This window comes from Coregonus clupeaformis, chromosome 30, assembly GCF_020615455.1.
Source record: "Coregonus clupeaformis isolate EN_2021a chromosome 30, ASM2061545v1, whole genome shotgun sequence".
NCBI lineage: Eukaryota > Metazoa > Chordata > Actinopteri > Salmoniformes > Salmonidae > Coregonus > Coregonus clupeaformis.
This window is the reverse complement of record NC_059221.1, coordinates 14187075-14201610: the sequence shown is the minus strand read 5'-3', so window position 1 is coordinate 14201610 and position 14536 is coordinate 14187075. Positions and strand designations below refer to the sequence as shown.

General features: G+C 42.1%; 1 protein-coding gene across 2 annotated transcripts in view; it reads right to left on the bottom strand.

Moving 5' to 3' along the window:
- The window catches only part of LOC121545851 (extended synaptotagmin-1), a 26070-nt gene extending 16667 nt beyond the window's left edge, over positions 1 to 9403 (bottom strand). For both annotated transcript variants that reach the window (XM_041856722.2, XM_041856723.2), the window contains exons 1-9: positions 8415 to 9403; positions 6810 to 6851; positions 2954 to 3088; positions 2601 to 2674; positions 2389 to 2461; positions 2149 to 2238; positions 1933 to 1988; positions 1062 to 1182; positions 640 to 816 (exon numbers count right to left, since the gene is read on the bottom strand). In XM_041856722.2, the coding sequence (XP_041712656.2) occupies positions 640 to 816; positions 1062 to 1182; positions 1933 to 1988; positions 2149 to 2238; positions 2389 to 2461; positions 2601 to 2674; positions 2954 to 3088; positions 6810 to 6851; positions 8415 to 8756 (1110 nt within the window). In that variant the 5' untranslated portion in view covers positions 8757 to 9403. The remainder of the gene's footprint in view (positions 1 to 639; positions 817 to 1061; positions 1183 to 1932; positions 1989 to 2148; positions 2239 to 2388; positions 2462 to 2600; positions 2675 to 2953; positions 3089 to 6809; positions 6852 to 8414) is intronic.
- Positions 9404 to 14536: the final 5133 nt, after the last annotated feature.

Sequence of the window (14536 nt, the reverse complement as noted above, 5' to 3'; positions counted from 1 at the left end):
TTTAACAAGGCTCATAAATATTCAATAACTAATAATGAGCTGGGGGACCAGCAACGCTCTGCGGCAGCTCTGAATGATGAATTCAGCTTAAGACAGTCTGTGGTGTTGTACTCCATCTATTCTCCCATCTCACACCTTTCACATCTCTGTAATAATGGGTCGGAGAACTATCACAGCTCTGCGCCTCGGAACGATGAATATTCAGCTTTAGACAGTAATGTATCAGTTTTCCCCCCTCTCACCTCATACATCTCTCTCTTCTCTGTCTCTCACTCTCTCTTTCGCTCTGTCTCTGTCTCTCTTTCTTTCTCTCTCTCTCTCACTCTCTCTTTCTCTGTCTCTCTGTCACCTCAAACATCTCTCACCTCAAACATCTCTCTCTCACTCTCTCTGTCTCTCTGTCACCTCAAACATCTCTCACCTCAAACATCTCTCTCTGTCTCACTCTCTCTGTCTTTCTGTTACCTCAAACATCTCTCACCTCAAACATCTCTCTCTCGCACTCTCTCTGTCTATCTGTCACCTCAAACATCTCTCTCTCTCTCTGTCTCTCTGTCACCTCAAACATCTCTCACCTCAAACGTCTCTCTCTCTCTGTCTCTCTCTCACCTCAAACATCTCTCTCTCTCGCTCTCTCACCTCATACATCTCTCTCCACTGTGGGTTGAGGTTGCTGTCCACGGTGTGTGATGTGAAGGTCTGGGTCCCCACACGCAGCACAGCGTACGGATCCGACTTCCCGTCTATTATCCCCTTAATGACCGTATCCTTGGCTGTCAGCTCCTCTGCCTCCAACAGGTGGATACGCACCAATCCCTGACAGGTCGACAGAGATAATTAATACAGAGTCCACTGGTTCCACATTCTGCAGCTTTGCCCTGAGACATGGCTGTGAACTCCTATGGCATCTACAATCATATGTCTCAGGCAATCTGTGTTTATCTATGTCAATCATACAAGTAGGGTCAGTCAATCTGTTGTGTTGGGTAAATGCTTCAGTCAGTCAGTCACTGAGTCTGTGACTCTCCAGGACAGGTGATTTAGTATTTCAGTGATGTTACCCGTGGGAGAGGGGAGCGGAGCTGCGCAATGTGCAGGTCGGCCACCAGGGGGATAGTGAGGCGGTTGGGGAGGACCAGGTACGAGGCTATAGCATCCATTATCTTAGTGTCCGACATGGCACTGCAAATGAATGCAAGGGTGGCGTTGGGGACACACAGAGATGGGAAACAAACAAATAGACAAATACTACTGCTGACAACATGAACATGCATCAAACATGATATCTGGGCCCGTAATCACAAAGCATCTCAGAGTAGGAGTGCTGATCAAGGATCAGTTTTGCAGTTTAGATCATAATGAATAATATTATATGGACAGAGGGAACCTGATCCTAAGTTAGCACTCCTACTCTGAGATGCTTTACGGGCTCTGGGTAATAGACAATAGGACCAACCAGCGGCACCCATTGAGTAAGGATGTGGTTAAGGCAGGGTACATTTCCTTGAAATCATTTTTAGCTAAATGTGATTTCTCAGTTCAGTGAATACAATTAAATAAGAATGACAGACGTCATTAAACCTATTGCCAGGAATCTTTGATTTATGATGTTAGCAACTAAAGTTAACTAAAACATCACTGACAATGAATGATTTAATTGTAATATCAGACAACTAGCTACATGTCATATCCACACACAATGTGAGCAGGGACACTGACAGTGCCCTAGTAAAAGATGTGCAACAACTATGATCATTGTCACGCCAATGACAATGACCGTAGTTTGGCAAGACAGCATAAACAGATTGGCGACCAGGCTACTTCACCCTGAGATAACACAAAGATAAATACAGTACAAACGCCATACTGCATCAATCAACAATTCCAAATAAGTACTCCTTTTAGAAAGCCAGAAAGAGCCCTCTCACTTACTTGAGTCCAGGGATATCCAGCAAGTTGGTCAGCCCAGTCCAGTTGATGTCCAGCTTCTGTGAAGGCAGACGAAGATAAAGAGAGTCAACTCCAATGAGAAGGTAAAGGAAGGAGAGTCAACTCCAATGAGAAGATGCTGCACCAAATGAATGAATGGATGGATGGCTGGACAGACAGACAAAGGGATGAATGAAGTGATTGGTAACAGAGACTCACAGGCCTGCGTATGAAGAACATGGTGATGGCTCCCACCAGAGGAACGTCTCCAATCAGGGGCTCTAGAATAACCCTCAACATCCCATGTAGCTACAGAGAGGAGGGGGGAGCGAGAAGGAGGAAAAGAGATCATGAGAGAAATAATGAAGAAGATAATGAGTGAGAGAGACAGAAACAGATATGTAGAGAAAGACTAAGACTTTGGGAAATCCCCAGCCACATTGTTAATTCTCTCTTTACCTGTACTCCATTCACTCCTGCTTTGCAAAAGTACTTTTTGATTTCCACATTGATCTCCACATCACCCGCATAGCTGGAGAGAGGAGAGAGGGGAGGAGAACAGGGAGATGATTTAACTGTCAAGCTTCTGCTGCTGCTATAGATGATGGATGTGCTCTTCATCAGAGAGGGTGGTGAGGGCAGCTATACGTGCTTCTATGGCGGCTGCGTACCTAATGTATAGATCCAGTATGACCTGCCGCTTGTCGTGCTCCGTGTGAGCCTTTACTCCCACAACCTTCATGGCCTGCGACAAAAACACATAATATTGTATTATTATGCATATAGAAAGTATATAACATAGATAATGTTTACTGCAAGTTGTTGTGCATAAGTAGCCTCGTCTGCAGGCTATTGGGGAGGAGGTCTGGTGCTAATAAGAAGTGATTCATTTGTGTGGAAATGTTCTGTTCTATGGTCATTAGTGTTAGAATGAACCTGTCCATCTTCCTTTGTATAATGACAGGGTATACCTGGCCTATTATACAGTAGTGACATTGTGTTATGCAGGCAAGGGCTCGAGTACCTTCTCCCCTAGGTTGACTTTGGTGAAGCTGAGGGTCTGTAGGTGGGTGTTGGATGCACGTATGCCTGGAGCAATGGTTTCGACCAGCAACTTCTCCAGATACTGGCCCATGAATGGCCATGCCTGCTGCAGAATCTACAGGAGAGAGAGAGATAGAGACAGAAAGAGAGAGAGAGTGAGAGTGAGAGTGAGAGAGAGAGAGAGAGAGAGAGAGAGAGAGAGAGAGAGAGAGAGAGAGAGAGAGAGAGAGAGAGAGAGAGAGAGAGAGAGAGACAGAAAGAGTGAGAGAGAGCGAGATAGAGACAGAAAGAGTGAGAGAGAGAGAGAGAGAGAGAGAGAGAGAGAGAGAGAGAGAGAGAGAGAGAGAGAGAGAGAGAGAGAGAGAGAGAGAGAGAGAGAGAGAGAGAGAGAGAGAGAGAGAGAGAGAGAGAGAGAGAGAGAGAGAGAGAGAGAGAGAGAGAGATAGAGACAGAAAGAGTGAGAGAGAGAGCGAGATAGAGACAGAAAGAGTGAGAGAGAGAGAGAGAGAGAGAGAGAGAGAGAGAGAGAGAGAGAGAGAGAGAGAGAGAGAGAGAGAGAGAGAGAGAGAGAGAGAGAGAGAGAGACAGAAAGAGTGAGATAGAGACAGAAAGAGTGAGAGAGAGCGAGATAGAGACAGAAAGAGTGAGAGAGAGAGAGAGAGAGAGAGAGAGAGAGAGAGAGAGAGAGAGAGAGAGAGTGGAAGGGGGAAGTAGTCATGCTTCTCACTGTGTATTTACAACCTAATAAATATACATGAGCTCCTATCATCATTGCTTGACCACGCTTCAAGGACACCTTTGCCATATTCATTAATATTTACATTGTATAATCACATTTGAAGTCATAGATAGTAGGTTCTATAAACTGTATGACCATGTTATAACTGATTAAATCTATTGGACAACCGAAAAGGACTTGTCATGTACACGTCCCTTATAATTGACTACATCTGCAAATGCAGAAAGAGGACCTGACAGTGAAACATGTGACAACATTAGTGCATGATGTCCCCTCCCCTGATTACATATCCACCTACACTACAGGAAACCACAACCAAATATCTGGTCGAGAGGCTCTTCACATGACGGAAACACAAAAGCCGTAGCCCTTTCCTGCGTTCAAATGACCTAGTGGCCTCATGGGTGGAAGGTTATTCATATTTTTCATAATTTCTTAAGTAATAAACATTATTTCAAAAACATCTACCAAAAATGTAGTGTTTCTGTGTCAAACAGTTTTGTTATTTTTCAGTCTTCTGTGATGTATATGAAGTGTAATATTGGGATTCAACTCTATATCTGACATGGTACAGGTGTCTACTTTTTGTTAAGCCCATACCATGTGTGTGATGTGTGTACTTTTGTTTCAAAGTAGATGTGTTTAAGACTACCAAGAAACACTCTGTGTGACCCTGATTTAGCCCACTGCAGTAAAAGGTTAAAGCCAGCCCCGACAAGAGAGACACAAAGGATAGCGTTACTAGTAAATTATTACAGTAATTAACAATTCAGTAGATATTAGACATATAGTAATTTCCTAGTATTAGTCATCCAAGTAGATGTCAACAAATACATGTTTATATAGATAGATAGAATGCAGATGATGACAGTGTATTCTTGGTTATCAATGACTTTTTCAACGACTACATTTATCAACTGTACATTTGATGGTTCACTTTTGTATGGTTCTGCTGTGCAAGTCAGCACTGTTTGCCATATTCTAAAATCACACTGCCATGCAGTTGTTTGTACAGCGAATTATGTGCAAGATCCGCCCAAGATCTAAAGCTTGGCATCACTTTGAGAGGTGCTAGTTTCTGAATCAGTGTGTGAGGTTTAAAGCGGCAATCAGCAGTAGAAACAATAACAAAGCTCCAACCCAGCCCCTGTTTTGGTAAAAAGCTGAGGGATGGGGCTGGAGAAATATAACCACTCTCAAATCCATAGACATAGCTATGGATGCAAGGACTGACCATCTATTAAATCAAATGTATAGTTTTAACCATGTTTTCAGGCTATATAGTATTTGTTTACATTTACTTTGTTTACAAACATGGAGTAAAACAAGCTTATATTTTGTGTTCTGATGGGGTATGACAGTTGAACTAAGCTCATGAGGCATTTATAAGTTATATTCTTGAAGAATCCATGGATACATATCATTGATTTATAAGACCAAAAATGGATTTAGCAACTGCTGATTGCCCCTTTAAGGCAGTGGCACTAATACTTCTTCTCATCTCACTGCCAAGCCATTCCCTTTGACGATGACCTTCGCCCTGGGCCCTGTCTGTTTGTCTGGGACTGGTCATAGGCTGCATCCCAAATGGCCCCCTATTCCTTATGGGCCCTGCTCAAAAGTGGTGCACTAAATAGGGAATAGGGTGCCATTTGGGACACAGCCGTTTGGGACACAAAATTATCTCAGTGATATGATATGTGCTCACTCACTTATTCCGGAACCCAGCAAATCCAGTGAGCACTGAGCTGCTCAATATGTTAAGAGTCTGTCAAGAGAGACTACTTGCTCAAAGACTATCCTCACAAAGTAGGTACAGTAACTAGGCACCGTGGGAGGAAAATCCTCCTCCTCATGAATCCATGATTTAATCCAAGGGATTATGAAAGATAATGTAGCTGCACGTAAATGAATAAAAAGGCAAATGATAATATAATGACATTCTGGGCTGTGTCATCCTATCTGTTGTTTTAGATAACGGTCAAATCATAATTTAATAACATTTGGGCTGTGTCATCCTATCTCTGTTGTTGCAGCCTGCCAGGCAGAGAATGAGTCAGGTGGGCTGGAGGTTGGGAAGCCCCTATGCAGTCAGAGCACGTGGTGGGAAACAGCCAGGCAGCTAGCCTGGAGGAGAAGCAGCACGGGTTGTTGCTTGTGAACGATAAGCCCAGCAGATCACTCCCCTACAATATGTGCTTTGTCACAGAGACTTCATTACATCTCCCAGTGAGAAGGGCAGCCTTGTTTATTGATAATCACATCACCATCATCCTTGCTGAAGCTGCCACTGGCACTCAGTGGAGATGGAGATGAAGGGAGGCTCGCTGCTGTGGCTGCTGCAGAGGGTTTAGTGTGTGTGTTTAGTGCTAAGTGTGTGTGTGTGTTGTCAGAGGGAACCTTTACACTCCCCCCTGACTCTTACTAGAGGATGATGGGTACTAATTGGGGAGTGGAGCGCTGCCAGAGGCAGGATGTATACACAAACCCACCGCAACCCAGGGAAACGATGGACAGGCACGACTACGCCATCCAGGCAGCACAAAGCCCCTCCATCACCACACCAGCTCAACGTCTGTGTGTGTGTGTGTGTGTGTGTGTGTGTGTGTGTGTGTGTGTGTGTGTGTGTGTGTGTGTGTGTGTGTGTGTGTACATGTTTTCCTACATTTTCAGGATCAGAATGTCCTGACAAGGTAAGAAAACAATACATATTTTGAAAAGTCAGGAATTTTTTCATGTACTGAATTTGTTAAAATGCTATTTTAGGCTTAAGGGTTAGGTTTAGGGTTTGGGGTTAAAGTTAGGGTTAGGATTTGGGGTTAGGTTTAGGTTTAGCATTAAGGGTTTTGGGTTAAGGTTAGGGTTAGGTTAAGAGTTACGGTTAGGGTTAGGTTTAGGTTTAGGGTTAGGGTTAGGGGTTAGGGAAAATAGGATTTTGAATGGGAATACATTTTTACTACCCAAAAAGTCCAGAAAAATGCACATAAAAAAAGCTGTGGTGTGTGTGTGTGTGTGTGTGTGTGTGTGTGTGTGTGTGTGTGTGTGTGTGTGTGTGTGTGTGTGTGTGTGTGTGTGTGTGTGTGTGTACACTACATACTTTGTTCATCCACTCAACCTTCTCCACGTCCGGAAAGTTGACCTGCAGAGAAAGTGAGAAAGTGATTGGTTAGATTTGAACTTTGAACTGCCTTTAAACAATATAGCAGAAGAGTGTGACTTGGGTAGGAATGTGTAGAGCTCGTGAAATGGCTAAAGATTGACTCAAGACAGTAAAATTAAGATGTGTGTGTCTTTTTGGCCATCGCCCATGTTTCAAAAGATAATGATGACGAACCTTTCCTCCAAAGCTAAACCACAGTCACAAGACCTTCAGAAGATCACACTGATCATGATCAAGTGTGTGTGTGTGTGTGTGTGTGTGTGTGTGTGTGTGTGTGTGTGTGTGTGTGTGTGTGTGTGTGTGTGTGTGTGTGTGTGTGTGTGTGTGTGTGTGTGTGTGTGTGTGTGTGAGAGATATCCTGTTGACACAAACCACAAAGATTGTGGTAAACGTGAGTGTCCGGTGGGAGGGGGTGTTGAAGAATGTTGAAATTGTCCCATGATTAAGAAAGAAATTATACGTTTTCTCTCTTTCCTGATATGGTCCTACTAGTCATCCCCTCCCCCTAAATTATGTCTCTGAGTCACCAAGCTTCTGGCATCTAAAAGGACAACCGTAGCACAACCCTCAAGTTCTAAGGAACCTCGGAACTGAAACAGGAAATGGGGGCACACACACAGAAAAACGCCTAAAATTAGGGTGGCACGACAAAACCTCAGAGTGGAAACTCTCTCTTAAATGTTGAGACTCGTTGTACGAGTAACTCACAGTCACTGTTAGGCTAACTGTGCTAAATGTATATACAGTAATACCTCTGTGGCCGTCTTTATTGGACTAAATGTTCATTCTGAATTCCACCGTGACTGTAGCATTTTAGAGTTTGGATTCCCCCGGCCCTGCACATTAAGAATGTCCAAATATAGCTATGGTTGGATGGACTACAGAATGTAGAAGGGGAGGTGGGGGTTGGTAGGAACAGAGTACAGTAGGAAAACTAAAAGGTCAGTCATAGACTGGGATTTTTCAGCAACAGATGATAAAAAGGAATGAGAGAGAGAAAGAGACAGAAAGAGAGGGGGAGTGAGAGCAGTACAGAGAAGAGAGAGAGAGAGAGCGAGAGAGAGAGAGAGAGAGAGAGAGAGAGAGAGAGAGAGAGAGAGAGAGAGAGAGAGAGAGAGAGAGAGAGAGAGAGAGAGAGAGAGAGAGAGAGAGAGAGAGAGAGAGAGAGAGAGAGAGAGAGAGAGATGGCTAATATTTGCTCATCAGTTTTGTCTATAAACATTATCAACTGTCTCTGACAGTTTCTAGATCATTTGTTTACAGGTGTAGACCTATTTTGACAGTATAATAAATGGAGTATGTCTTTGTTGTTTGGTTATGATGAGTTAATGTAATGCATTTATAAGTCATTCAGTATTATTCCAACCCAAAGGGTGTATTTCATTATTGAAATTAATGGACATATTATATTGCAGACTGTGGCTTTAAATGACCAGATTACAGACTAGATAGTGGGCTGCAGATGTGTTCTGCAATATGCAGTTGCAGCAGCAGGCTGAATCTATAGAGAATACATAAAAACACTGTAGGTTTGTCACTTACCCATGGGGGTAATTCCTGTTTACTCCTAAAAGCATTTGCAGTGGTGTATGCTCTCTCGTTCTCCAATACGTACATGGCTGACCGCAGCCGCATCACTTTCTCGTTACGACTGTGTTTCCATCCCATGTAAACCATCAGACCGAACAGAACTAAGCTGATACTAAACCCGAAGTATCCGGCCAGGTAAACTGGCAAAAGTGTAGCCAGGCATTTTCCGAAGGACCACAACACGGACACAGCATGTTGGCCGGGCGGTTTGGGTGGCTGCATCTCTTCCGGCGAGGCTGAATCTGCAGCCCCCGAGCCAGTGCCCATACTCGGCCCTGCATCCCCAGATATCATCGCAAAATCCTTCTCCACGGAACAGATACCTCTGCAGTTCAGCGTTCAGTGCCTTCTTGTTGGCGAATTACTAATTAAACGAAATCCGAATTAAGTTAAGCCTGCATTGACAGTGGTTTACACTATTGACAGGAAACGATTCAAATCAGTTTTGCTATAAATGTTCGTCAAAAATACCTCTTGAATAGGTAGCTAGGTAGCCTAAACAGCCAAAACCTATTTTCGTGCACGCACTGCCAAGCAGACACAGGCAAGTGGATTATAATATTTGTCAGACTTGTGAGGGCGTTTTCTAAGTGACAACCCTCCTCAAATCAAATAGAGAAAAAAGTAACCCTAAAATGAACTTGTTCCAAGAATAGTTGATACGCACCGACTCCACCGCACCAATCAGTCAATTAACGACGTCTCCTACAAGAAAAAAAACTACTGCGCTGCTGCAGTTTTCACACAAAAAAACGCATAGCTAGCTTTCCAACAGACTGAGGATCTATTTACAGTAGCCTAAGCCTATGCATACGGTAGTAGACCTATGAATAAATGTGATAGTAGGCTAGACGACGTTCTTGGTACAGCAACCAATGACAGTAACCGCTCCAACAAACCGTTATCTCTATTGACGCCTGCCTGGTATAACGTATAGTGGAGATAGAGCTATGCCTATTTACGAACGGGTGAGTGCACGCCTGTACACGTAGCGTTTTGGAGAAGTCTAGTGTAGGCTGTTGAATGTTCTGTATTTTTTTCAGCATGCTACTAGTAGGTTAGTAATTTAGTATCCGATTGTTAATAGTCTAACATGCATTTGTAATGGGGGAAAAAACATATAGCCTATGCATTTATGTTTTCTATTTTTCATTTTATTTAAACCTCAAGACAGCCATCTCAAGTTTGAAAATGTCCTACAAAATAGGACACCCATTTTCAAAGCCAAGGCTATCCTTTGTTTACACACCACCACCACCATGTGACAGGTAAGTATCGTTGGCTGACATCTATTGGAACAGGTATCCTGTAAATACAACACCGTGCCAGAGAGATCAAACCATTTTGCCTTCAGGGTATTTAACCTGTTTGTGTTTGTTCTAGCGTTTTTGAGGTTTTGGGTTGGATTTAGGCTAATTTAGTTTTTTTTTTTTTTTTTTAAGAAAGTATTTAAAGAAAGTATCACTGCCTCCTTCTCACAAATGATCCAAAAAATATAAAAATTAAATAAAGTTGGTTCAACACAGTGGCGGGTCATTTTGACCCTAGGACAACGGGAGGGTTAAGTTTATAACAAAATGAAGGCCTAGATTTTGTTAATAGCCTACCATTGGCTACAATACAATAATAGTCTACATGAATGGGCTATAAATGTACAATAACATGTTTTTCCCTACATAATTGTCATTTCTTTAGAAGAGTCTTGTATCCAGGGAAACTACTTCTACCCAGGTACTAATGTAGGCCTACCTGTAGTCAAGGTTGCTTGCTTGTTGCTGTGATACCGCCACTTTGTGTCACTGCAGAGCAGTCAGAGTATTTAGATAGAGAGCAGTTTATAGGCCAGATATGAGTGTCTTGCCTAAATAATACTGTATATTGATTTATCTCCTTACAGGTTTGAGGCACATCTCTAGGCTATCCCACTATAGCCTACTATATACCGGTACATCCTTTCAGATTAATACAGCTACACGGCCATGGGCTGTCAAGCACCCATGGCCCAATAAAACGGAAACGATGCTGTTAAGACCAGTTGAAAAACTGGGGGGGAGTTGGGTGGTAGGTTCAAAATGTACCGCTGCCCTTTAATTACGTCACACGTTGCTTCAAGCCACACCTACCAAATGAAGCAAACGTATCCCCAAAACGTTCAACATTCTTGAAGAGACTTTTGAGGTATATTTGCTCCGTTTGGTTGGTGTGGCTTGAAGCGATGAGTGATGTATTTAAAGGGCAGCGGCCATGCCGACAGCGTTCCCCAACCCCTCAATGTTTTTCAACTGGCCGTTCAGAACAGCACCGTTTCCGTTTAATTGAACGTTACACACCGTTTTTTCATACTGAACACAGCAAAGGTATCCCTTTCTGAGGGGCCATCCCAAATGGCACCCCATTCCCTATATAGTGCACTACTTTTGACTAGAGCCCTATAGGTCCCGATCAATAGTGCACTGTAAAGGGAACAGGGTACCATTTGGGATGCATCTCTCACCTCAGACTAAAGGCCTACCATTTCCAATACAAATGCCTTATCAGATGGATAATAAGTGCACACATCAGTTGGGTTGAGAGTTGTAAATACACTGTACATGCATTAGTCTCTTCTCACAGCCCCTGTGAGGTGGCAGCTATTAGAAGACAATCTATGCATGCAGCAGTCCAGGGTTTGTGCCAGAACCAATCAGTTGGATGGGCATTACATTTCTATAGGTGGGCCGTTTTTTCACGGGACCTTCTATTTTGTCTTAATTTTGTTAATGGGTGTTATAATAAATACCATAGGCAGCTTGTGAGTTTCAAGTTTGGGGAAGTTTACAATTTATCCTACCATTTCTACCTATCTGCCTGCCAGTTATTATTATTTTTATATGTCATTTTCTTGTAACAGTTTCATTTCAATAATACGTTTTTCATGTCTCCAAATTATTGTCATGTGGTTAATCATAAAAATCTGGATCTAAACATTTAATTTCAACTAATGCAAGAGCACCAGCCTTTGCCATATGGACACATTGATACACTGTGATCCATAGGCTGCTAAAGAAATGAGCACATGGAACTCTGAGATAGCCTATAGGTCAATGCAGCAGTAGGCTTATAACTTCCATTGTCAACTAAGTAAAATACACATAGGCCTAAAGCCGAGAAATAAAAACAGTAGAAAATATCTTGATGAACATTCAGGTTCTTTGAATAGCATTCATCTCTCTACTTGGCCTGTCTGCCTCCCTTTCTGTCTTGATTTGAGATATTGCTAGTGAAGAGCAACATTGTATTAACTCAGTAGGTTGGCTTATGCTCCCTCAACATTATCAGGACAGAAAAACCACACACATGCTCACTGCTCACATGGAGCACTCCAAACAAAAGACAATGAAAAAATTGACAAAACTCCTAAATGATGGTAATGAAATAAACCAAAACTTGTGAACTCTGCAAACAAAGTTTCCACTCTGAGAATGAGAATGGTAAATGACTGTAATACATGTATTAGCAGAAATTAATGTAACCAAATTATAGGGATTAAAGGTACATTTACTAGGCCTACTGGTTACATACAGTGGGGAGAACAAGTATTTGATACACTGCCGATTTTGCAGGTTTTCCTACTTACAAAGCATGTAGAGGTCTGTAATTTTTATCATAGGTACACTTCAACTGTGAGAGACGGAATCTAAAACAAAAATCCAGAAAATAACATTGTATGATTTTTAAGTAATTCATTTGCATTTTATTGCATATAGAGCGTTGTGCCAGTAACCGACAACTTTCCTTTCTAATTCGCAACCAGAGATCTGTATATAATGACTAGATGGTCATGTCTCTACCCTAACAATGCGAGTCGTTGTCCCAAAGGCGGGAATGCAGGCGACAAGCTTAGGTCTGCATATTATGCCCAAATAAACGCATTGGGCTTATTCAGGAAATATTTTGGCAGAGTGAGCCCTCTCGCTTCGCCTCTTCCTCTCTGCTGAAACTAGCAAGCGAAACAGCGCTCCTCTACTGTATGTAGCCCATTTACCTGATGCTGTCTGGCCAGAAAAAGTATGACATGCCATACTCTTGTCCAGACAGCATCAGATACATGGTCTACGTATACGGAGACAGAGGGGGGCTGTTTCGCTTGCTCAGATTGATGCATCTTTCTGTCGGCGCGCGTCTCGTTCAAATAAATGATCAATATTTTATTTGGACGGGAAAGGAGGTACGGTAGGGCGGGTCAGGCACCCTAGGGCCCGCCCATAACGCCGGCCCTGCAGCAGTCATAACCATTTTATAGCTCAATGGTCATAACAACCCTACCCCAGATAGTAAATGTTAGTCATGACTAGAAACATGTTAGTTCATTGAAGAGACTGGTATAGAGGGATCACATCTCCACATAACCAGAGTGATATCTTACTGAACAAGCTAGATCTACTCAGGGTTTTCTAAAGCTAACCAGCTTCAGTTAGCTTCACATTCTAGCTCACAGGCAGGCTTCTTACATACTAGGGTTTCAATTCCACCACCTCCGAAATCGTCAGACGAAGTTCCGCCCCCATTCATTTTTAGCGGGAGCATGCGGAGTAATGCGCAGGGGATTGTGGGAATGTGAGCTGCGCGAACTCTGCTAGCTGAGCGATAGAAAAAGTTAAGCTATGCTCTACTTTATGCAAATTGCACAAGGACACGGCTTCTGTTAACCAATCAGGTGAGGAGCAGATGTTTGCTTGAAAATCTTTTGTTCATTAAACATAGTTCTCATTAGCTACAGTCAAGAACAACCAAAAAAGATGGAGGAAAGCCAATCATTACAGGGTCTGGTATTCCAATTCTATATGATGTGGATTTGCTAGAATACAGAGACAAAATCATATGGTCAATGGCATGGAGGAGGATCGCAGAGATTATTGGTGTTGATGGTGGGTGAAGAGAGATTTGCACGTTTGCTTGTGCTGCTAACTAGCTATGAATTTACAGTGCATTCGGAAAGTCTTCAGACCCCTTGACTTTTTCCACATTTTGTTATGTTACAGCCTTATTCTAAAATTGATTCTCAAAGCAAAGGGTTTTTATACTTATGTAAATAAGGTATTTTAGTTTTCTATTTGTAATACATTTGTTAACATTTATAAAAACCTGTTTTTGCTTTGCATTATGGGATATTGTTTGTAGATTGATGAGGAAAACATTGTATTTAATCAATTTTAGAATAAAGCTGTAACGTAAAAAAAATGTGGGAAAAGTCAAGGGGTCTGAATACTTTCTGAATGCACTGTATGCTACCAATTGGATTATGGTATCTTCATTTTATGATTCTCATATATTATAGTTTATGGCTCTTTCATTATACCTGTGTCATGAGATTGATGATTATAGCTCACTTCCTATAAAATACATAGGCCTACATGTAAAATGCACATGAATGGGTACTTTGGTAAAGGAAATTGTTACTTTGACTTTTTTGTGTAAATCTCTCTTCACCCACCATCAAAACCAACATCTTTGCAATCCTCCTCCATGCCATTGACCTTCTGATTTTGTCTCTGTATTCTAAAATAATTCTCAGCAAATAAACGAGGAAGAATTACAACGCTCCCAACGCCCCATTATTTTCCTTTTTGACATTTTTAATTAGCCAACAAATTGCCAGCACCTTATTTTCATGTACAGTACTGTACCTAGAATACAAAGGTTGGATTTGCACTAAACAATTTCAAGTCAGAAAATCATGTAGAAAATCTGGTTTATGGTTACCCTCATATACATTATCTACTGGTATAATTTTAAATTGAGAACATATAGCTAGCTCAACAATATGCAAATGATGTCCATTAGGCCAGTAATGCCATCACACTGTAGGCCTATGGCTGCAGTGGTGATGCATGCCATTATGATAAACTGCAAAATGGGTACACTTCGGCTGATATCCTGAGACAGAGACAATTAAAACAGATTGAAGTGCTCACAACTAGACAAAAAGGTAATGTTCATTTGAGATAGCAACACAGAAACACAGACAAATTAGAGCCAGATCCTCTTCACACCTTTTTATTACAGCAACACAGAAACACAGACAAATTAGAGAC